The 24785-nt window shown below is 43.2% G+C and overlaps 1 protein-coding gene across 1 annotated transcript; it reads left to right on the top strand.

The window, feature by feature from the left end:
• The first annotated feature begins 2161 nt into the window (after window positions 1–2161).
• Window positions 2162–19831, top strand: LOC126284573 (deoxyuridine 5'-triphosphate nucleotidohydrolase-like). Its single transcript, XM_049983592.1, has 4 exons — window positions 2162–2511; window positions 2646–2782; window positions 2862–3007; window positions 16994–19831. The coding sequence occupies exons 1-4, from the start codon at window positions 2411–2413 to the stop codon at window positions 17048–17050; spliced, it is 441 nt and encodes a 146-aa protein (XP_049839549.1). The 5' UTR covers window positions 2162–2410; the 3' UTR covers window positions 17051–19831.
• The last annotated feature ends 4954 nt before the right edge of the window (window positions 19832–24785 follow it).

Raw genomic sequence — 24785 nt, 5'->3', positions numbered from 1 at the left:
CTATAGCATACCATTAAAAAAACAAAGTTGTCCTTCATGTCTCTGAAGCGACCCCATCCAGCAACAAAAAACCAACATAATATTATGGCCCCCACTCTACTATGCAACATTTGTCCCACAAACTTTTAAGCTCCTATCATACTTTTGGAGTTATTGTTGGTCCCAATAGTTAACGACTCACCCTGTATATCTAACAGTATTTTCCTTGTATTTGTATAAACTTAACATATTTTTTCTGAATAATAAAAACAAACTAAATAAGTGTGCTGATACACATACTTATGATACTATAAGTAAGGGTAACTACTTCAGGCAGAGGGCAAAATCAAAAATAACTGACAATAGTCCTTATATTAATGGGTAGATATGGTTCAACAAGATGACGCAAGCTTTGAAAGCTTGTGAACCAAAGCTGTTTCAAAGGACGTTAAAAGCCTTCATAGCAAATAAATGTTTATATTCACTCAGTGAACTTAATCTACTTGCCGTCTCTTGTAACACGCAATATAATTAGAATACTAAGACAAATGTATGTACCATTACTGTATGTAATTAATCTACTCAACCTATGTATTACGTTTGCAAAAGAAATCAGATTAATGGCCTACATGCAAAAAATGTAAATAAATAACTAAACAGGAGGCTGTCTTGCAAAAGAAAACATCGCGGTTGGGGAACCGATATTGACACACAAAAAAGAGGCATACAATCAATGGGAACAGCAGTGGCAAACATTACAGCAGGCCAGGGGCTTGTCATTCACCTCGGTCCAGTGCAATATAAAAAATAGTAAACACGTAGTATGGTAAGAAAAATCTCCCAAGGAGCTATCAGAATCATAATTTTTATTATTCCACAACATACAAAGTCAAATCACAGATCTGATGTACTGGGACTCGTCGACATTACATTTACATTACCATTACAATTTGTATATACATGTTACAAAAACAATATATCAGCACTCCAGTTTACATGTATTACAAAGCAATATATAACAACAGCATTTACGTAGTGAACATATTTTTACAATTATTTATTTGACACAAAACTGCTAAGCTTAATTTACAGGTGATGTTTCCTTGCTCAGACTTTCACATCATCATTCATAAATTCTTCTACGGAGTAATAACATTTCTCCACTAATAACTTGTGCAGCTTTGGTTTCAGTTGCCCTAGCTCCATGCTGTTTATTTGTTTCTTTGTTAGCATGTTGTAGATTTTCATGCCCATATATTCTGGGGTTTGTGCATATAACTTTAACCTGAGAGTAGGAAGCTGTATTGATGCTTAAAATTGTTGTCTGTGAATAACTTAGGGTTACTGTATACAAAAATAATCAGTTCATAGATGTACAAATAGGGGGCACTTTAAATTTGTAGATTTATTAACAGTGGGCGACAAGATTCTTTTGGTCTTGTGGTACACATATTTATAACAATTGATTTTTATAATTTTAATATTTTAATGATATTGCTTGTATTACCCCAAAAGATAATGCCATACCTTATAACAGCTTCAAAACAGCTGTGATAAACTACTTTTCTTACCTCCATCCTAGTTGAATATGACAAAATCTTCATAGCAAAGGTCAGGCTGTTAACTTATTTGCTAAGTATTCTATATGTGAAGACAAGGATAGATTTTGGTCCAAATATATTCCTAAAAATTTAACACAGTCTGGTTCTCTCAGTTCCTGGTTTCTGCAAGTAATATGAATTTAATTTATCTTAGAGTTTTTAGTTTTAAACAGTAGTAAATGTGTTTTTTCAACATTCAATTTTAACCCATTTAGTTGGAACCAGTGTTCTAAACTGTCTAGTAGATTTGTAACACGTATGTTTCCCCCCACACCTCTACAGGATTGGAAAGACAGACTCTCACACATGCTCCAAAAACGCTTGACATCAAAATAAACGGTTGATAAACCTTCTAAAAATGGAGATTCTATTACGAACAAGTATTAAAACATTAACGAATGAGAATAACCTAAAAATCAATAGCTTAATAGTACGCTACTTACAAGAGGTGGAGCTAAAGCTCTGACATACAAAACACTGAATCTGAAATTGAATTTTCTAATTTCATATATGTATGCAGTAGATGTGTAGTTAAAATTTAACTGAAGGCACCATTCTAAGCATCTGCAATGATTGTATTGTTTTGTTACAAGAAGACAATACAATTAATTTTTAAGGAAAGGTCGATTATTGCAAAAATAAATGCTGGAACATTTCGTATCTGAAAGTTGGCATTAAAACGGCGGCAACAGACGTTATATGAATTCTTTGTGCCGAACGCGCCAAGAATTGTTTACGCGCGAAAGCTGGAGGTGGAAGTCACAGAGGACCGAGATCCTTGTGCATAAGGACTTTAATCTTGTTGTACACGGTACGCTACAACTTGCCAGATGCCTATTGCCACTGCAACACTCCGGTTTGTGAAGCTAACGGAAAATGCATTTGCTCCTTCGAAAGAATCTTCAACAGCAGCAGGATATGACCTGAAAAGGTTTGTATGGAAGTTGCCCTTGTTCGTGTTCTTGCAGTGAAGACACTTGCTGTACAGTAATTTCTTAAGACAGTATTTTTAATTCTCATATTTGTGCCTTTTTAATTCGTTGCTCTTCCACATCTTATTTGCAGTGCATATGATATAGTTGTCCCTCCACGTGGAAAAGAACTTGTAAAAACTGATATTAAGATACAACTACCTAAAGGTTGCTATGGGAGAATAGCCCCACGGTCAGGTCTAGCTTTAAAACATCACATAGACGTCGGAGGTAGTATACAGATATTCATCTTTCTTGTGTTACAGCATCATAGTTATCAGTTACAAAAAAATTTCCACGTATGTTACAGCTGGTGTTGTTGATGAGGACTACAGAGGAAATGTTGGCGTTGTTCTTTTTAATCATTCGGATAAGCCCTTCAACGTTCAGCGTGGCGACAGAATAGCACAGCTAATATGTGAACAGATATTCTATCCAGATCTGGAGGAAGTTCAGGTATCATTTTTCATTTCTTATGTTATTGACAGCTTGAGCACTGCATATTGTTGAGACACATGCTACCTAAAGCTTCATATGTTTTGTAGTCATGGTAGTAAATTTGCGGTGCATTTAACATACTGTATTTCATCCATGTTGTTGACTTAGTTCAAAGAAATTGAAACATTTGGCTCTGCAAGCGACATGTATGACAAGATCGTTAGTTGGAACTTAAATGCTATGGATGTAAACTTCTGTGATAGGAAGATTTGCCAAAGCGCCTTAACTTTTGGTTACGGTGTTTAGTTAAATTTTCTTTAGCCTCCAATGGCTTGAGGTCTTAGCAGCTGTTCAGCAACAAGACATGCGTAAATACTGCATATTTTGTTTAGTGCAAAATTCAAATTTTGATATCAACATTTTATTGCTGGCTGTGGATTCTACAAACATTGCAGTGTAAACAGGTAAAAGGATCTTGGTTATCTAGTTTTTAAAAATGGGCCTGTGGTGGTTTCACAGTGTGGCTCGGTATGGTGTAAGAGGATGCTAACAATGAGCTACCCAATTGTGGCAGAAGCATTGAAAAATAATTTCAGTATTGTTTATAAAACTAACAATGTTTTTCACAATTTTGGCCTCCCTGAGTAACAAGATTCTCTTGTCATTATATTGACAAAATCCAAATTTCTGCAGCTTCACTGTAACTGGTGTTCAGCTATTTGTCCCAAGTAGGCCTTGATCTGTTTGCATCACAAAAAGTCCTTGTTTGTGACAAATTCTTGCAATAAAATAGCTGTATGACTGTTCCTCAAGAGTACAATGCATGTATTGATAATGAAGTTGGAACCTCCATCCCTGCCTAATATTTGACCACATCTACATAGAAGCATTTCGCAACTTTCATCTATATTTTATTAGTAATCTCTCTCTGTGTTAAAATACACATAGTTATACTGCTGTAACATGTGGTTCGTTTTGAGCAAGCTAAAACAATGTATTAATGACAAAGATAGAGGGGCTGGCCAGTACTTAGGAATACAGCGATTAAAAAAGATCCATCTGCAAATGCAGTTGTGGGGAGCCGTAATATTGGCAAAATGTGGCATACCCTTTCCCATGCACTTTGATGGTTCGCAGAGTTTGACATGTGATACCACAAAGGAAATTTTTTTGCTATCATGGCCAGTTAAACTCAACTTTGAAATAAAGTTCAAATCTGTGAAATTAAAGCCTGCTCTCAATTCCAATAAAAGAAATATCTTAAGTTGTGCAGAATTCTAATGGGAAGAAGTTGTTGGTGCGATTAACCCTTGTGGGGGGGGGGGGGTGGCTTGCTTACAAGTAAGTGATCAAAAAGTTTGAGTTGTGCTTGATGCTATATAGCTTTGAAAATGGTAAAAATTTTCAGACTGGTGTTTGGTTTCCCCTTTAGTGCCATCTTCACCTGTCTTCCTTTTGGCATATGGGAGACATGACCCACCCATTGTATTCTTTTTGCTCTTTATCTTCTGTGGGATAGTTGGTTGTCACATCAGAAGGTAGATATCCTCGTTATTCCTCCTCCTCCATTCTCCATTATCTAAAACTGGTCCCCACATCTTCCTCATTACCCTTCTTTCAAATATTAGTTGTTTTCCTGTTCTGGCTTAGTAACATTCCACATTTCTGACCCGTACTGTGTTGTAGATTTTCATCTTAATGTTCACTAAGATCAATTTAGAGCTTAGGATGTCTCTGAGGAAAAGCATGCAGTTTCATTCCCACTGCTATTCTTTCCTCGATGTCCTTTATGTCCAATTGAAAGGGAAAACTAAATATAACCTGATGTGCTATTGTGGCTAAATCAGAAACTAATAGAATAAAAATCTGTTTCAGTTGCCAGTAATTTCTTATTGTAAACTGATTCTGAACCCCAAATGTTAATCTTCTGGTGCCACCAGTGATGGAAACTTAAACGTGTGGTATTGTCTCACTGTTTAGAAGCACAAAACGCGTTGCTGTCCCATGGGGCACAGGCTCCAATCAGATCATCTGCTGGCAGGCAGCCCCATCACACAGTGTTTGTGTGTTGTTGTGTGATGTGCATGAGCCATCTGCCTCTGCATGTGGGTGCCTGGCTGCAAACATGCAGGCACTTTAATTGTAACAGTGTACTGTGGAGGGCCTGTCCATCACGAACTCTTCCAGTAAGCATGTGTCTTGTCTAAAGTTTGTTCAAATATTCTTTCAAATTCGGCCACAGTTCTTCTACATGCTCCTGGCCAAAGCTAAATGTTACTCTGCGAGATACCACATTAAAGCTCGATTATTAAGTTTACAAGATATAGAACTCTTTATTGTTTTAATTGCCCATTTTACTATGGCATCATTTCCCAATCTGGGGTTCATGGCACCCCAGGCGGTTCGTGAAATATTTAAAGTGTTTGCCAAAACACTTTCCCATAATGGTGGGTTTCAAGGTTGGCAACTTGCTCTAAACCTTCGAAAGTGTAAGATTTTGCACCTAATAAAATGAAAAATGTTATATCCTATGATCACAATGTCAATGAGTCACTATTGGAATCTGCCAACTCATACAAATACTTGGTTATTTTGTAAGGGTATGTACTGGTATAAATCTGATTTGCTCCACAAAATTTCCGAGCATTGACCGAACAATAGTCCAGGTTGATTTATTGTCTGACCACATGGGCTCAGTCATGAGTAAAGCAGGTGGCAGACTTCGGTTTATTAGTAGAATACTGGCAAAAACAAGGAATCTGCAAAGGAGACCACTTACAAATCACTTGTGTGGCCAGTTCTAGAATATTGCTCAAGTATGTGGGATCCATACCAGATCGCAGAGGTCTACAATAGAGTTGAGTAAATCGTTTTACATACAATGCTGTACCGTATGTAAAGAAGCATGCATATGGGATAACACCCAGACAGTGGACTTAGAAAATTTCTGACAGGTAGCGTCAGCTGAGAACTGGGAGCTCGAGGATGCAACAGTTAAGTCTATATAAGTAAAGATTTTGTTAAGGTGTCAGTCTACGTGAAGCCGCTCGAGCAACAGCAATGGACCGCTCACAAGGGTAATGTATTTTGATCTAATAACTTGATCTGGATGTTCAGCAGATAAAAAAACTCACTGTTAACAGATGATTTTTATGGAAAACATAGGAAATGAAAATAGATTTTGGTGTGTGATCTAATACCTAACAGAGAGAGGTCTCTACTGGGAGCAGTTGACTTTTGAAACAATATATATGTTTGTGCAGGTTAGGGTTCTAGGTATCAAATCTTGGAGTGATTCGCCCTAGTGCCCCCTTGTTGGCAATTAATGGACCAAAATAAAGTTCCAGTATTTCATGCAAGCATCCATACCATTAAAATAGAGCACCTACCATCGGCTGAAGTAGTGCAGTGGGCAATATGTCTGCTTACTATGAATTTGGTTGTTGATTAAAGTCTTGCTGTGTGGGTGCTGTTAACATTCAATTTTTGAAAAGACTGATCACTATATTATTAAATCTTGTAGTGAAAAATAAATTTTTGACCACATCACACATCAAATAGAAACAGATTATTCCGTTTTTGTTTTTAATCAATGCACCAGCATGTTCAAATATTATGCTGGATTAATAAAAATAATTAAAATCACACATAGATTCCAAATGAAAGAGAAACACAGGAACAAAAATGTGCCCTATTGGGGGGGAAAAAAACGGACTTCAATATTTTCAACCACTTTTAATCCATATGTAAGGGCTGAACACCTCTTCTGCACACCAGTCTACCTCAACTGCTGATTCGTTAAGAGTTTTTGCTGATGCCTGAAGCTGCTGTATCTGTAGTATAAATCTGCCTCATCTGTTATATCCTCAAAACCTCACAATGAGATTTCGCTGTCACTGTCTACTTGAAGTCCAATAATTAAGCTCACAGTAGCTTCATCCATAGGTGTGTATCTGTGCCAGTGTGAAAGAGAAAATGTACTGACAAATACTGGCACAATTTATTAAAAACAAAGGTTCCAAGACTTACCAAGCGGGAAAGCGCCGGTAGATAGGCACAATAAATAAAACACACACACAGAATTTCTAGCTTTCGCAACCGGCGGTTGCTTCTTCAGGAAAGAGGGAAGGAGAGGGAAAGACAAAATGATAACGAGTTTTAAGGGAGAGGGTAAGGAGTCATTCCAATCCCGGGAGCAGAAAGACTTCCCTTAGGGGGGAAAAAGGACAGGTGTACGCACACACACAGACATTTGTATAGGCAAAGAGTTCAGGCAGAGATCTGTCGAGGCGGAAGTACAGAGGCAAAGAAGTTGTTGAAAGACAGGTGAGGTATGAGCGGCGGCAACTTGAAATTAGCGGAGGTTGAGGCCTGGCGGATATCGAGAAGAGAGGATATATTGAAGGGCAAGTTCCCATCTCTGGAGTTTTCGGATAGGTTGGTGTTGGTGGGAAGTATCCAGATAACCCGGACGGTGTAACACTGTGCCAAGATGTGCTGGCCGTGCACCAAGCCATGTTTAGCCACAGGGTGATCTTCATTACCAACAAACACTATCAGCCTGTGTCCATTCATGCGACCCCCTGTGGGTTCGGGGGTAAGAATAGGCCCACGGTATTCCTGCCTGTCGTAAGAGGCGACTAAAAGGAGTCTCAAACGTTTTGGCCTTGTGAGATGGTCCCCTAATGGGTTAGACCTCCATCCTTCTAAATTTTCCGAAGAGCGAGCCGATTGGGGAAGGGCGCCTTACAAGAAGCGATGTGTCCATCATGCATTACCATCTCTAGCCAGGTTTGTCGTCATCGCTTAGCAGTCCCGCTCACCTACCATCTCTTGGGCGTGGATTTGTTCTTGGGTGCAGTTTATTGCAGTCTGCTGTGCTGTGTCGCTTTATGTGCCAATGACGATATTGGACTACATCACCTGAAATCCAGCACGGTAGCCAGTCCGTTGTGGTGGGGCCGCCATGTACCCTGTTGGTTGTAGCCCCCTGACTACACAGGGATCACTCTGCTGATGCCAGCGCCGTTAACTCCCCACGTATGCGAAGGAGTAGATGCCTATCTCCTTGGGGCATTGGGACTCCCGGCAATGGCCATCCTGCCAGGTGGTCGTTGATGAGGCTGGGTGGTGCCTGTGGGGAGGGCCCTTGGTCGGAGTAGGTGGCATCAAGGCGGATGACCCGCAATGAAGCGTGGTACATCATCTCTTGCTGGCGGCCAGCCGCCAGCAGTCTCTAAGCGTTCCAGGGCTCAATACAACGCAACTACATACGACCCCAAATCGTTCCCCTCCCTGGCTACACCATGGGAGGAACGAAAGACTAAGGATGCCAGCGCACCATACTCGCCCCGCTACCTGGTGTGTACGAGAGCTGATGGTGAATCCTTGACATCCATGAAGCCTCAGTTCTTCGTCGAGCACTTAGAGGACAAGTTCGGGGAGGTGGAGGGCTTGTCCAAAATGCGCTCGGGCTCGGTTTTGATCAAATCGGCGTCCTCCGTCCAGTCCTGCCGGTTACTCGATTGTAACAAGCTGGGGGATGTTCCGGTTACAATCATGCCCCATAAGAGTCTTAATATGGTCCAGGGCATAATATTCCATCGGGACCTTCTATTGCAGTCCGATGACGAGCTTCGCGCCAATTTAGAGCGGCGAGGTGTTCACTTCGTCCGGCACTTACATCGTGGTCCGAGGGATAAGCAGGTTGCCACCGGTGCCTTCATCTTGGGCTTCGAGGGTGATACTTTACCTGAGAAGGTCAAGGTGATGGTCTATCGTTGTGACGTCAAGCCATATATCCCTCCCCCGATGCGGTGCTTTAAGTGCTGGAAGTTCGGGCATATGTCTTCCCGCTGTACTTCCGGCCTCACATGTCGAGATTGTGGACGCCCATCACATCCCGATAATCCATGTGCTCCGCCTCCCATCTGTGTAAACTGCGGAGAGCACCACTCGCCTTGCTCGCCGGACTGCAGGATCTTCCAGAAAGAGCGCAAGATCATGGAGTATAAGACCCTGGACCGCCTGACATACACTGAGGCCAGGCAGAAGTTCGAACGCCTCCATCCTGTTCGAATGACTGCCTCTTACGCCGCGGCTACTACTGTTATGGCCCCATTAGCTCTCCCTCAGACTGCCACCTCTCAGAGCCGGAATGCTACACCTGCCCCCTTGATGGTGGGGGGGCACTTCACTCCCTGCTGCTCCTGCACTACCTGCCTCAGGAGCAGCAACCCCCAACCATCGGGGACATCAGTCCCCACTTCTAAGCTGGGGAAGCCTCAAACTTCCCCGGCTCGAATAGCACGGAAAGGGTCCCTTGGGTCCCTTCCTTCCCAGGTTTCCGCCTCTGGGAAGGGTGACGTCTGCCAATGGAAGAAAAGCAGACCAGCGGCTGGTCGCAGGGCTTCCCGCTCCTCCTCCGTCCCGGTGACTGACTCGCTGGAGCCCTCCCAGCCAATGAAACCCAAGGACCAGAGAGACAAGACGAAGAAGACCTCTAAGGCCAAGGACCACGTGGTGGCATCCACCCCACTGCTCCCTACAGGCTCTGCGTCCGAGGATAAGGTGGAGATCCGGGCGTCCGCTGAGGACCTGGATCTCGCTGGACCCTCAGACACCATGGAAGCAGATTGTACTGGTCCTCCATCGGTGGCAGCAGGTGACCCAGTGGCGTGATCTGCCTCCTCGGCCCCTTCACGCCTTTTTCGGACATGTACAAAGCGATACTCCAGCGGAACTGCAGCGCTTTTTTCCACCACCTTGCTGAGCTTCGCCAACTCATCAGCAGTCACCCTTTCCTCTGCATTGCCCTACAGGAAACTTGGTTTCCGGCAATGCGGACCCCTGACCTACGTGGGTATCGGGGTTATTACAAGAACCGGGCAGCTTATGAGAGGGTATCTGGTGGAGTCTGCGTCTACATCCTTAACTCTGTCTACAGCGAATGTGTACCTCTTCACACACCTTTAGAGGCTGTCGCTGTAATGATGTGGACGCCTCAGCCTATTACTGTCTGCAGTTTGTATCTTCCGCCAGATGGTGATGTCTCGCGTCATGTGTTGGCTGCATTGATAGCACAACTGCCTCCTCCTTTTGTGTTACTGGGCGACTTTAACGCCCATAACCCCCTGTGGGGTAGCGCCGCGATTACTGGCCGGGGTAGAGATGTCGAGACTCTTCTCTCGCAGCTTAACCTCTGCCTCTTAAACACGGGAGAGCCGACACATTTCAGCGTCGTCCATGGCACATTTTCGGCCATCGACCTTTCTATCTGCAGCCCCGGACTTTCACCATCCATCCACTGGAGTGTCCATGACGACTTATGTGGTAGTGACCATTTCCCCATCTTTCTGTCGCTACCACAGTGTCACTCTTCTGAACGCCCCTCCAGATGGGCTCTGAATAAGGCTGATTGGGGCTTGTTCTCCTCTCTCGCCACTATCGCACCTCCTTCCCCTGACACCATTGATGCGGTGGTTCAGTCGGTCACCACCGGCATCGTTTCTGCGGCGGCATCTGCGATTCCCTGTTCATCCGGGTCCCCTCGGCGGATGACTGTGCCTTGGTGGGCGCCTGAGATCGCAGAGGCGATTAGAGATCGCCGGCGGGCTCTTCAACGCCATAAGCGGCACCCGTTCTTGGAGAACCTCATCGTTTTTAAACAGCTCCGTGCCCGACGCCTTATTCGCCAACGGAAGCAGGAGTGCTGGGAACGGTATGTTTCCACCATTGGCGTCCGTACCTCTGCATCGCAGGTTTGGGCTAAGATTAGGCGACTCCATGGCTATCGGCCGCCTGTCTCTGTCCCTGGGCTTTCGCTGAATGGAGTGGTGTGTACTGACTCCGACAAGATTGCGGACCAGTTAGCAGCGCATTTTGCTCAGTGTTCCGCATCTACGAATTACCCACTGGCCTTCCGCTCCCGGAAAGAGCGGTTGGAAAGTTGGAGGCTTTCCTTTCACACGCGCCACGCGGAGTCGTACAATGCTCCTTTCAGCGACTGGGAATTCCAGAGTGCCCTATCTGCTTGCCCTGATACGGCTCCTGGGCCAGACAGCATCCACAGCCAGATGCTGAAACACCTCTCTGTGAATTGCCAGCGACGCCTCCTAGATGTTTTCAACCGCATCTGGGTTGAGGGTGTGTTCCCTTCTCAATGGTGAGAAAGCATCGTCCTCCCTGTGTTGAAACCTGGCAAGAACCCGCTGGAGGTGGACAGCTACCGCCCCATAAGCCTCACCAACGTTCTTTGAAAGTTGCTAGAACGTATGGTGAGCCGGAGGTTGAGTTGGTTCCTCGAGTCTCGAGGCCTTCTGGCTCCGTCTCAGGGTGGGTTCCGTAAAGGCCGCTCTGCTGTCGATAATCTGGTCTCCCTAGAGTCTGCCGTCCGTACAGCCTTTGCACGCCGCCAACATCTGGTTGCCGTCTTCTTCGACATGCGGAAGGCGTACGATACGACTTGGCGATATCACATCCTGGCCACACTTCATGGGTGAGGTCTTAGGGGCCCACTCCCGATTTTTTATTCAGAATTTTCTGTCGTCTCGTTCCTTCTGCGTGCAAGTTGCTGCGTCCCATAGTTCCTCCCGGGTCCAGGAGAACAGGGTCCCACAGGGGTCTGTCCTCAGTGTCTCCCTGTTTTTAATTGCGATCAATGGGCTCGCTGAGGCGGTGGGATCGTCCGTCGCAGCTTCGTTGTATGCAGACGACTTCTGCCTCTACTACAGCTCCGCTGGCATTGCAGTTGCTGAGCGCCAGCTGCAGGGCGCTATCCGCAAGGCGCAGTCATGGGCTGTAGCGCACGGCTTCCAGTTTTCGGCCGCTAAGACCTGCGTTATGCATTTCTGCCGGTGTCGCACGGTTCACCCTGAGCCACGCCTTTACCTTGATGGTGAACCTCTTGCTGTGGTAGAGACGCATCAGTTCTTGGGACTGGTATTTGATGCCCGGTTGACTTGGCTGCCTCATATTAGGCAGCTTAAACAAACATGCTGGCGGCATTTAAACGCTCTCAGTTGCCTTAGCCACACCGGATGGGGTGCCGATCGGTCCACCCTTCTCCGGCTGTATCAAGCGCTGATCCAGTCCCGCCTTGATTATGGGTGTGTGGCTTATGGTTCGGCATCGCCATCAGCGTTGCAATTGCTGGATCCCATCCATCACTGTGGGATCCGACTCGCCACAGGAGCATTTCGGACAAGCCCTGTTGACAGCTTACTTGTGGAGGCTGGTGTTCCTCCATTGCGGATCCGGCTCGACCGACTTCTGGCCGCTTATGCTGCCCACATTTGTAGCTTGCCAGGGCATCCCAACCACCGTCTCCTGTTCCCGCACTCGATCGTCCATCTTCCAGACAGGCGGCCCCGGTCAGGGTGTACGATCGCATCCGGGCTCTACTGTGTGGGATTGAGTTTTTTCCTCTCCCACCTGTTTTCCGGGCCAATCTCCGTCTGCCCCCTTGGTGTGTGCGCCGACCATGCATTCGGCTGGATTTGGCACAGGGTCCGAAAGACTCGGTCCCTCCTCCGGCCCTCCGCCGCCGCTTTGTTTCTCTCCTTGCCGAGTTTCCCGGATCTGCCGTGGCCTATACCGACGGTTCGATGGTCTCTGGTCGCACTGGTTACACTCTTACTCTAGAGGATCATTGTGAGCAACGGTCGCTGGCACCCGGGAACAGTGTATACACTGCCGAGTTGGTTGCCATCTATCGCGCCCTAGAGTATATCCGCTCCCGCTCAGGTGAGTCCTTTGTCATCTGTAGTGACTCCCTGAGTGGTTTACGATCTCTTGACGAGTGCTTTCCTCGTTCCTGTCTGGTGATGGCCATCCACGAGTCGCTCCATGCTCTTGCCCGTTGAGACCGCTCCGTGGTCTTTGTTTGGACCCCAGGTCATGTCGGCATCCTGTGCAATGAGTGGGTTGACACGCTGGCTAAACAGGCAGTGAGTTCACCGTCTCTGGAACTCGGCCTTATGGAGTGTGATCTCCTGTCGCTTTTGCGCCAGAAAGTGCTTGGTGCCTGGGGTGACGAGTGGCGCACCCTGCCCACGCCCAACAAACTTCGGGCAGTGAAGGAGACGACCGGTGTGTGGCGCTCCTCCATGCGGGCCTCTCGGAAGGACTCTGTCGTCCTCTGCCGGCTGCGCGTTGGCCACACGTGGCTGACGCACGGCCATTTGTTGCGCCGGGAGGACCCACCGCTATGTCGCTGCGGGGCAGCTCTGACGGTGGTCCACATTTTGGTGGACTGCCCGCTTTTAACAGGACTCAGGCAGACGTTTGCGCTGCCTGCTACCCTCCCTGCCCTTTTATGTGATGACGTTGCTATGGCGGACCTCGTGTTGAGTTTTATTCGGGCAGGGGGTTTTTATCGTATGATTTGAGTGTTTGTCCTTTTATTTCCTGTATTGACTTGGTCCTTTGGCCTGTGGTTTTAAACTGTGGGTTTTAATGTCATTTGGTGGTTGGCTTTTCCTTATTTTCATGGTCGGCCAACCACCTTCGCACTCGGTGTGATTTTAGTTCCGTTTGTCTGGTCTTTGTCTGTCTTTCTTGTATTGTGTCATCCCTTGTCTCAGTTCTCTGTTTTTAACGACTGACAGTTTTTATTTCGTGTGATTTTATCATGGAACAAGGGACCGATTACCTTAGCAGTCTGGTCCCTTCAATCCCACAACCAACCAACCATTCATGCGAATGGACAATTTGTTGCTGGTCGTTCCCACATAGAAAGCGTCAGTGTAGACAGGTCAGTTGGTAAATCACATGGGAGCTTTCACACGTGGCTCTGCCTTTGATTGTGTACACCTTCCGGGTTACAGGACTGGAGTAGATGGTGGTGGGAGGGTGCATAGGACAGGTTTTACACCGGGGGCGGTTACAAGGGTAGGAGCCAAAGGGTAGAGACATCCATCCTTCATGAAATCCTCCCCACTCCACCAAGAGTGTCTTTCCGCCGTCCACCTAACCTTCGTAACCTCTTAGTTCATCCCTATGAAATCCCCAAACCACCTTCCCTACCCTCTAGCTCCTACCCTTGTAACCGCCCCCGTGTAAAACCTGTCCTATGCACCCTCCCACCACCACCTACTCCAGTCCTGTAACCCAGAAGGTGTACACGATCAAAGGCAGAGCCACGTGTGAAAGCACCCACGTGATTTACCAACGGACCTGCCTACACTGTGACGCTTTCTATGTGGGAATGACCAGCAACAAACTGTCCATTCGCATGAATGGACACAGGCAGACAGTGTTTGTTGGTAATGAGGATCACCCTGTGGCTAAACATGCCTTGGTGCACAGCCAGCACATCTTGGCACAGTGTTACACCATCCGGGTTATCTGGATACTTCCCACTAACACCAACCTATCCGAACTCCGGAGGTGGGAACTCGCCCTTCAGTATATCCTCTCTTCTCAACCTCCGCTAATTTCAAGTTGCCGCCGCTCATACCTCACCTGTCTTTCAACAACTTCTTTGCCTCTGTACTTCTGCCTTGACTGACATCTCTGCCCGAACTCTTTGCCTATACAAGTGTGTGTGTGTGTGTGTGTGTGTGTGTGTGTGTGTGTGTGTGTGTGTGTGTACACACCTGTCCTTTTTTCCCCCAAAGGGAAGTCTTTCTGCTCCCGGGATTGGAATGACTCCTTACCCTCTCCCTTAAAACCCTTATCCTTTCGTCTTTCCCTCTCCTTCCCTCTTTCCTGAAGAAGCAACTACCGGTTGCGAAAGCTAGAAATTCTGTGTGTGTGTGTGTTTTATTTATTGTGCCTATCTACCGGCGCTTTCCCGCTTGGTAAGTCTTGGAATCTTTGTTTTTAATAAATTGTGCCAGTATTTGTCAGTACATTTTCTCTTTCACACATTTTCCAGCTGTCTTTTGTAATGCTCTGTATTGCAGCCATAAAGTTGGGAAAAGGTAATGTTGCTGACTTTGTTTGATGAAACATTGTTTCATTAAATTCTAGGTTAGGTCGGTAGGGTTTAAATCATAGTTGTCGAGTGGGAGGTGTAATACTGTACGTCCTTTACCGGATTCTTTTCGTACTCAAACTGCTGCATATTTTGGCTCAAGTTTGTAATGTTCCACAACTTCTAAGAGCTCGTTGCATGTTAAATCCACACTGGATGGAATTTTATGCTTGGTCAGCCCTGATTGTATATCTGCTTAATGTAAGGGTTACGCGCTTTATTTTCATGAATACAGTGGATGGGCACTTTTTCTAATACCACGGTACTTCTACCTGTAATACTTGGTATTATGTGCTCTTGTAACTGTTCCATAGGTGTGCTATGCACACTCAGTGAACCCCTTTTCTCCTCCCACATGAACCACTGCTGCTCTTTGTCTAGAAATTTAATTTTTCACACCTGGTATATCACTCTGCTTCCAACATTTAAGACAGTATAGTATGTATGCACTGTAAGACACTTCATGTCCTTCCTGTGTCTTCCTTGGTGTCACAATTATCTGACCACTCCGTCTCGCTTTCTTAACATTACACAGTCCTTAAACTCCTTTCTACTGCAGCTGCTCTCTCTCTCTCTCTCTCTCTGGTAAGCTTCTTCTAATGGTATTAGCAAATCTTGCTGTTTTTCTTCTCAATAGAACTGAACTACATTATTAATCCAGACTTTTCTGTCTGAGCATGCTATTAGATTACATATGTTTGTGCAATCAGTGTCCCATTTCAGCAGACATTAAGGAGGCACAGTGGTATTAATGCACTATGACAATAATGTGATTGTACAATGCAGAGTCACGTGCATCGTTAGTGTACTGTCAAGTATTGTAGTACACCTTCGGCCCCATTTGTTTGTAAACAAAGCTTAGGTCTGCCGTCAACAGTTATAAAATGAACAGGTAATACAGTAGATCACGTGGAACACTAGGAGACACTGCATGAAAATTTTGTCGTATATTGATGTTTACTGATAGCAGCAGCAGTAGTAGTGTAAGAATTAAATGGTTGTTAACAAATGTTCTGTGAAATTATAATGAAATCTAGACCTTTAGCTGCTTATCAACACCTGTAAGCAGCTAAAGGTCTAAAATTTCATTCTTATAGAGCTGTAAGATCACCAATGATATATGTACAGGAACCAGCTTCATAATGTTCTGAGAGATGTCGGATATCTATTTTATACAGTATTCTTCCTGTTCACTTATAAAAGCTTCACTTTGTTCACTGTCGCAGGTGGTAATTCCACAAAACAAAAACTGAAAATACTCACAGTAAGCCAACTCTCTTCTCTTTACAGAGACAGTGTTTCACCTTTTTGTGCTGGTCGGTCACCATGAGATAATGATAGGTTTATTACCATCCTCTCTCCCAGCCGTGCTCATACTCACCTTGCATCAGTTGTGCAATTTCTTTGTATGTTGGTCTTGTTGATTTCAGTTACTTTGGTGGTAGAACCTGAAGATCTGGTCAAATCTATTCTTTGTCATTTGCCCATTGTAAAGTGAAAAAGTGAAATGATCCTCAATGATTGTTAAATTTCTTGTTTCAGGGCCAGAATAAGAGATTTTAGTCCTGAAGTTTTATATGGGTAATTCAGGCTTCTTTATTGGTGTTCTTCACAGTAAAATGCAGAACTTTAAATAACTCGCACATTTGTGTATGGAAAGGAAGAGAGAGATACATACATCAGAAATTGATAAAATCAGTGGCACATAAAATTAGAAAACATAATAAACATGCTTTTCCCTATTCTTTAAAATTTGTTTTTCTTCGTAGTATTCTTAAATTATCTTTCAGGGCATAATTATTTGCTATGTCACAGGTTTTTTATTCCAAACAATGCAAAATCAAGGACAGAATGTAACTATCTATTTATTTAAATTACATGTCTGAACTTTTCTATATTCCTTTTTGAATAAGCTCATGGTCCGCTGTGTATTTTCTTGTGTTGCAGTTATTTGTGACAGGAATTAATTTCATAGCTGAAAGTCACTCCTTGTTGAAGCTAATATTAAGACTGTTTATTATTTCTAGGAACTAGAAGATACCGATCGCGGCTCTGGTGGATTTGGTTCAACAGGCACAAAGTGAAGTTCCATTTCTACAATCAGTGCATTATCCTTACATTAAGTGGTAATTTTTTTGATCTGTTTTTTCTACGTTGGATTTGTTTGTTCATTGCAGTATTTATAGTTTTAAATGCATTTATTGTTTGTGATGTTCAAAAGTAGTGAAAATAGGGATTACCTAGATATTTTTTTTCGTCTTTCCTTGAAGTTTTAAATTAAAGATGTGTTTGTAAAATTTTTATTAATGCATCTGGGATAAACAAGTACAAAAAATTCAATCTTTCCGTTTTAACAGTATATCATTCATTTTATAGAACTGGAAAAAACTTTGAACTCGATTTTGGACAATGTAACACCTATGGTTGTTAAGTAGACTATATTTCAGGGTTAAGTGGACTTCTGTTAAATAAATTATAGCACACTAAATATAAAAACATGCTGCAACATTAGCAAATGAGTTTGATGTGTGAATGGGGAGAAATCATGGCAGTAACAAAAGTAGTGCACATCGACTTCAACAACAGATATACTATCGAGCCCACTCATGCCCTGTGTTGGATTGGATAGTTTGACAATTATTTCACATGGAGAAACAATGGTGGTGTCTTCCTCTGCAGCTTCACATTTTGTAATAGTAACTGGTACTGTATCTTCTAAAATTTAATTTTACGGCAACCATCACATTTTAATGACTTCAACAACATAATTGTGACTTCTTGGGGCAGTTTTTTCCCGTACTTCAATTACAGTGAAGTCAGCTTTCTGTACTGATTCAACGTTTTCTTCAGCATCTGTTTACAGATTCGTGACATAGGAGTCAATATACTGAACATAAGAATCTTTGAGTTGCTTGCTTATTTTCAAATATTTGGCATTTGGTGGAATACTTTACCCCGTGTAACTTACACTTCTTCACTAATGGCTTTGATCTTGCCCTGCTGTTGCCTTTGTTGTTCAATGGGTGTTCTGGTAATAAACCACTTTTCCTATTTTTTTACTACTTGCATTGTTTCACCAACCTTAGGATGTGGCCACTTGGACGGATCTAATTTTGTAGCTTGATCTTTTGGCATGACATACATACATACATACATACATATGTATGTATCTATGCATGCATCGTCTTCCTGTGAACAATCTACTGTTTTCTTGCTGAACTGGTAGAGGTCTGTCTGTCACATAACAAAATAGTTTGGTAAACATATTCTGAACATAACAGTTCAGTACCACTGACACTAGTCTCTAAAGACGTTGAAAGATCATAAATATCAAAGGACATAGTGCATTTAAAAAGTGCAGTATCATGTATGCTAACCCTCTTTGCACTGGCTGATGTTCATGTGACATGATGAGCATGCACTGTCAGAAGCTTTTAGAGGTCCAAATACTGTGAAATCTAAGAGCTGCGTCTCATGACTGTTGTGAGTAGGAAAAGCTAACAAAAGAATGCCACTGCCTTAAAAAACTTAATTGAAGGTATCAGTATTGTGTGACTCATGGTTGTCCACACTAATTTTGGTGCATGTTTCACAAAATTCTTTAATACAGTTGCCTCACTCATCCCCTTGAATTGGCTTCTCCTCGACTTCCCTAAAACAAATAGAGATTGGCACTAATTTTCCTGTAGCTACTACAGATGCTGTTGGACACACACACACACACACACACACACACTCTTACTGGACAGACATTTGACCTATATGTTTCTTGGTCAGTATTATAGACGGCATGTGAACTGTCGTCACTCTTGTCTCGTCAAGACTGTAAATATCTCATGAGCCAAATTATAACCTTGCTTTTATATCTCGCAATTTATCATGGAATACAGCCACTGTTAAGTAATTGCTCTGTGTCTATAGCGTCAGATATGGCTCTTCCATAAAGCAGTGAGCCAGTTTTCTCCTGCTGTTTTCATGTTTTCCCAATTTTAATCTTCTGTTTTCTGTGACTCAAAAGTAAGTTTTGGTGAGATTGTTGAAACATTTTCTGACCACCATATGCTCTTCATCCATAGAAAAGAACAGAAAAAACCTTGTAGGTGTTCATTCTGAGGGTAAAAGTTAAATTTTGAGGTATCTCCTGCAGCTTGACTGCCTGGTGTCTCTCCATTTGCTATTGATTTTAAAACATTTTTCAGGTCTGTTGCAGCGTATAACCTATTTTGTGTTGCACGTAGACAATTTTTAGGTTTTTTCTAAAAGAAAATGTAAGAAAAGGTTTCTGTATTGAAAGTGTGAATTTTATAAATGCAAATTTTTCACATTTGCATCAAATTTATTTTCTTCCATACAGTTTTTTGGGGTTAATGGAAACAATCTGGTACAGCTTAAAAATTACTGGTCCACTTAACCCTATCTTCCTTTTAGAAAAAGTTTTCAAAATGACTCCATGTGTAGCTTATATTTCATGGAGTTCTGCAAAGCAGTAACAGCTGAATTTTACTCAAGCGAACAAAACTGTGTGCTATTACTACTTCAAAAATGAGAATTTATTAGTTCTGAAAACAAAATTATTCTTACCTGCGCTTTTTACTACTTCATCCATATCTGTGAATGTGGCTATCTACAGCAGCCACATTAGCTCACACAATACAGAGAAAAAGTCTTGAGTAGGTGTGTTAATGTAATAGTTCAGTTAGCCTTTAACTTCTGAACATAGGTTTGAATCTCGCACATAATTATAGTGTATAACATCCTTAAGAACACTAGCAAGTTATCAAAAACTTCTATTGTGTTTTGTGAAGTTTGTTGAATTTGTCTTATTCCTTCTGTTGTTTGATAATAAAGAATGGCTCAGCACAATATGTTAACTTGTATTAATGCACAAGAAACTAAATATTCTCTCTATTCCCATTTCTTTATTGTAATTTCGTAGCAAAGTCATGTTTTAATAAACGTGAGTGAGAGGCAGATGTTTAGATGATTTTGTGTATGTTAGAGTGCTCTGTATGTCCAAACAAAAAGGAATGTTTTATATAAGTGTTAAATATTTATGAAAATGTAACATCTTTGTTGGATGTGCGACTGATGTTCTGTGCATAATTCACAGGTGTTTCGGCTTTATTGGATGTGTTTATGAAACGGGCTTCTTGACTTAGAGGAGCAAGCTATTTTGAATTACAATAAGGAACAAAAAGTTTGCTGACCTTGTCACGTGGATAAATGCCCCTAGTCTCCTTCTGTGCCATGTTAATGGTCGCTTTGTGCAATGGGTAAATTTTAAAGAAGTCCACAGCACTACCAAAGTAGATTTTTCACATACATATTTATTCCCATTGTCCTTGGTAGATACTCATCATGTTTTCTGTATTACGTTTCTCATTAATAAGTCAGGAAACTTGTAATGACGGGAGTCAAACAAAATTTTGAGTAACAGTAATACTTGTTCCCTACTCAGTACATATTTCTTGATGGTGACATAACATTAATCTATGACAACACAAACTGCTTAGTACTTTACATAACAAATATTTAGCCTAATTATAAAAGAAAAATTCTGGCAAAATGTAAATACTTCAGGAGTAAAGAAGACCACTAATAAAATGGCATAAGCATTGTTAGACAAGCACACACCAGATAACTTGGTAGCTCTCAGAACACACACACACACACACACACACACACACACACACACACACACACACACACACACACACACACACATCTCTCTACATTGTGCCAGCTGGTCACAATATTGGGATTGCATTGCAACAGGTGGACAAGTAGGGGAGAAGTGGATGCGACATCCATAGAAATTATTAATCTGAGAGAAATCTGTAACTCGTGATACTTCGTCAGTCGTGGGAGATAACAGAAGTTCCGTGCATTGGGTCATGGAGTGAACCCCTATTTTCACTGAGTATATCAGAAATGTTACTTTAGATTGTGGGAGTTGGCACTCCAATGTCTTCTATCTGTAATCAGAAATGTTAAAAGGTCTCGAAAATGAGTGCAAGACGGGTGGGCAGTTGTTTTGGCTTGAGGCCACATTGTGGAAGCAGAGGGCTGCACCTTGTAAAATAATTGTAGTCATTAGTTAACATTACAGTTCAGAAAAGGTATAAACTACCAATAAATAAAGTGGTGGAAGTTGTAATCAGCTTATTTTTTGTGCTAATTTCATACCTGTAGCTGGAAGCAAGTTAAATTTTTAAAAAAATTTGACAGATGTATCCTACCATTTCCTACATTTTTTAAAAGTAAACAGAGATTGCTTGTTGAATAGCCTGCAGGACGATGTCTAAGAACATCTAGGGGCCTATATTTTCTCTTGTTAGTAGAGCTGGAAAAACTTCGCTTGCTCATCAGATGAGGTCTGACAAAGGTCTGTGCACACTTCAACATGCTGTTCCTTCTGATTGGCAGTCAAGATCTAGGCACAAATTTTTGGACGACATGATGCATGCCCAATTCATCAGTCAACATTCATTGACATGGCTCATAACCAATACCCATGTCACCCACAAAAGGTCTTTAATGGTTCGACGTCGAATCTGATGAGCCAACCTTTTTGTCACAGGTTATCAACGGCAACGAGAGCTCAGTTTACGGTTATGACCCAGAGACAAAGCAACAATCGTTCCAGTGGGACCCAAAAAGTGAGAGGTGAAGAGCATGATGGTTTTCTTCGATACCAAGGGAATTTTGCACAAAGAATTTGTCCCACCCAACCAAATAGTGAATTCCATGTACTACTGTGACTGCTTCGTGAAAATGTGCTACAATGACGGCCCAAACTTTGGCGTCAAGGGAACTGGCTGCTGCATCACAACGTGTCATGTCGTGTGTCCTTGCTCACCAGGATCGTTTTGGCAAAAAACATGGCGGTCATACCCCACCCACCATACTAGCCAAATTTGGCACCTTGTGACTTCGCACGATTCCCAAAACACAAGTTGAAAGGCCGTCAGTTTGACACACTAGCGGTTTCAAGAAGCATTGCTGGCAGTGATAAACACCCTCAAAGAACAGGACTTTCTAGAAAACACTTGACCAGTGGCAGAAGTGCTGGGGCCAGTGTGTACATGTGGATGGAAACTACTTTGAGGGTGATTGTGACCATTAGTCCAAAGGTTAGGTTTTCAACAGATGGTAGCATCAGTCCCGAAAATTTTGGATAGCACCTGCTATTGGTGTGGCTGTCCTAGCGGAAATCGCCAGCCACATGTGTGAAGGAAATCTCAGTTCAAAGTTGGCTCACTGGACTCGCATTCAGGACGATGGTGGTTCGAAACTGTGTCCGGCTATCCAGATTTAGTCTCTGCGGTATCTCTAAATCGGTCTAGGCAAATGGCAGGATGGTCCCTTTGACAGGGCACAGCCGGTTTCCTCCCCCATTCTTAACACAATCTGAGCCTGTGCTGCATCTCTAATGACCTCAATATCAACAGGGCATTGTACCCAATCTTCCTTTGGCTCAAGGCTGATTTTTCTGACTTCGTGGGCCACACAAAAACCCTTTGTGGGCCATTACTTAACATATCTGTGGTGTAAGATGCTCATGTTCTTGTAGAGATGTCAAAAAATTTAACAGAATGGAAGCTTGAGGAGGATATTATCAATGGGGTGCACTTTTCATAAGGTATAGAACAAAAATTAGTGCAGTCCAAATGGTGTTATCACTGTTTGGGATAGGGCCTCAATAGCCATGTGAATTTGCAGGTAAGCTTGTTCCACTAAACACAGAAGCACCTGATAAATGTGAGTAAAGTCTTGGATGTTCAAAATTGTGTAACTATCGGGTACAATGTGTTAACATTGAGGGCCTGATAATAATCCCATAATCTGTATGTTCCGTCTTTCTTGGGTAAATGTGCGCAACATAAATGCACTATTTGACTACTTTGTCATGAGAGCTTACAGTAAATCGTTGATAGTAATTATAGCTGGGTTTGGTCCGTCGGGTGCCAGTCTGTGCTTTGTGGCAGACTTTGTGTAGTATTAATTTTGTGCAGTGTCGTGTCTGAACACCTCTTAAGAGCCACACGTGTTGTCTGGATGACATGGGTAGGGAATGCACAAACATAGGTGGCGCACTCAAGCTGTTAGAAAAGTTCGCTGTACTGACCAATATGTACGGTGGGGTACATCCCAGCTGTGTGGCATCTGCTGGCATCGCAGCAGGTGATGTCTCGTTCACACTGAGAACCGTGTGGCATACACATCACTTCCAAGCAAAAGTATTTTGATGTGCAATTAAAGATTATTGTTGCATAGCTGAGCTTTTTTTCTCATTTCTTTATAACTTGTCGCCTGTCATATTTCTGATGCTCGAGTCTGATAGTCATTACGCAGTGGCAGACGGGTGTTATGTGTAAATTGAGGTAAGTGCTCTTGGAATAGTTGCACCCAGAACTGCCTGAGACTGTTAACAGAATGCTAGTTTGCTTTTAAAGATTCCTCAGGTTAGGTTTGAAAAGAGAGGACATCAATAGAGAAAATCTATGCCCAAAACCAGCTCTCAACCATCTGCAACCAGAAACTGCTGTGGAAGATTCTTGTGCAGGCTGAACTCTGTTGCAACACAGTTTGGTTGTGTGTCACTTTTCAACATGTGGTTGGACAGCATGCATTGTAAGCCCCATTGGGGGTTTCTGGGAATGATGCTCACCTCTGAGACACTACCAATTACAAAATATTCATTTGTTGAGTTGTCTTAACACATGCAATCTACTAGTGTCACTCAAAAACAGGGCAAAACTAGTCTGGTCCACACGTTTACGCTGTAGGAATCTTTGCGAACTGTGTTCAGAAATGGGTCTTGCACATCGGTGGTTGTACAGTGTGGAGCATTTGTGTTATTCACCAAAGTTAGCATGGAACAGACACTGTGGTCGCATCAGTTCAGCTGTTTGAGGAATATTATTGCCAGCTGTGGGCTGGTTGAATGACACCACTCTAGAGATGTCATTCTTGTGTGTGTGTGTGTGTGTGTGTGTGTGTGTGTGTGTGTGTGTGTGTGTGTGTGTGTGTGTGTGTGAGAGAGAGAGAGAGAGAGAGAGAGAGAGAGAGAGAGAGAGAGAGAGAGAGAGAGAGAGAGAGAGATGGCTCGGGTTGGATAAGCTGATCATGGCTACAGGCAAAATGTTGCAGCAGGAATGGATTGGCAGTGGTCATTGTTGTCTGTCCTGTGCATTGTCTTTGCTGTAGGATAGCTAAGTCTCAGGCAGGTCTAATTTCCATTCCATTGTTTTGCTCTCGTGTGAGATGATTGCCAATAGTATCTGAGCCAGTAGTTCGAAGAACCATAGCATATATTGCTGTCTGGTATGAATCGAGTCAGTTGATGCACGGAAGTATTCTCAAAGCAGAAATTGTCATAGTGATCAATCTTACTTTGTAAATAACTTGCAGCTTCTTGCTCTGATGTCTTGGTGAAACGGTGGAGCAACACTGCCATCATGGCGCAGAATTTGCCATTGGCCGGAGGTGTTTGTATGCCATCATTGATGACAGTGCTTAATGATGTGTAATAGGACCACAAATTTACAAGATTCTTCAGATGCCATGGCTGTGTAGTATTAAATAGTCTTGAACTATGTTACCAGGCATTCCAGTTAGGGTATTAGCTGGGGGTGAATACTTCGTTGTAAATATGCTCCACAGAAATTTTCTGATTCATGTTCTGGGACATGGGGACTGAGGGCAATGGCAGATACGGACCATGGGCAGTGTAGGCACTACCCAAGAATGTTCTTGCATGACCCAGCTGTCTGAGAACTGCGTGAGGTTACAAACAGGTTTGTCTGGGTTGTACTT

This window comes from Schistocerca gregaria, chromosome 8 (genome assembly GCF_023897955.1).
Source record: "Schistocerca gregaria isolate iqSchGreg1 chromosome 8, iqSchGreg1.2, whole genome shotgun sequence".
NCBI classification, from domain to species: domain Eukaryota; kingdom Metazoa; phylum Arthropoda; class Insecta; order Orthoptera; family Acrididae; genus Schistocerca; species Schistocerca gregaria.
The sequence above is the reverse complement of the archived record's forward strand: the minus strand, read 5'-3'. Positions and strand labels throughout refer to the sequence as shown.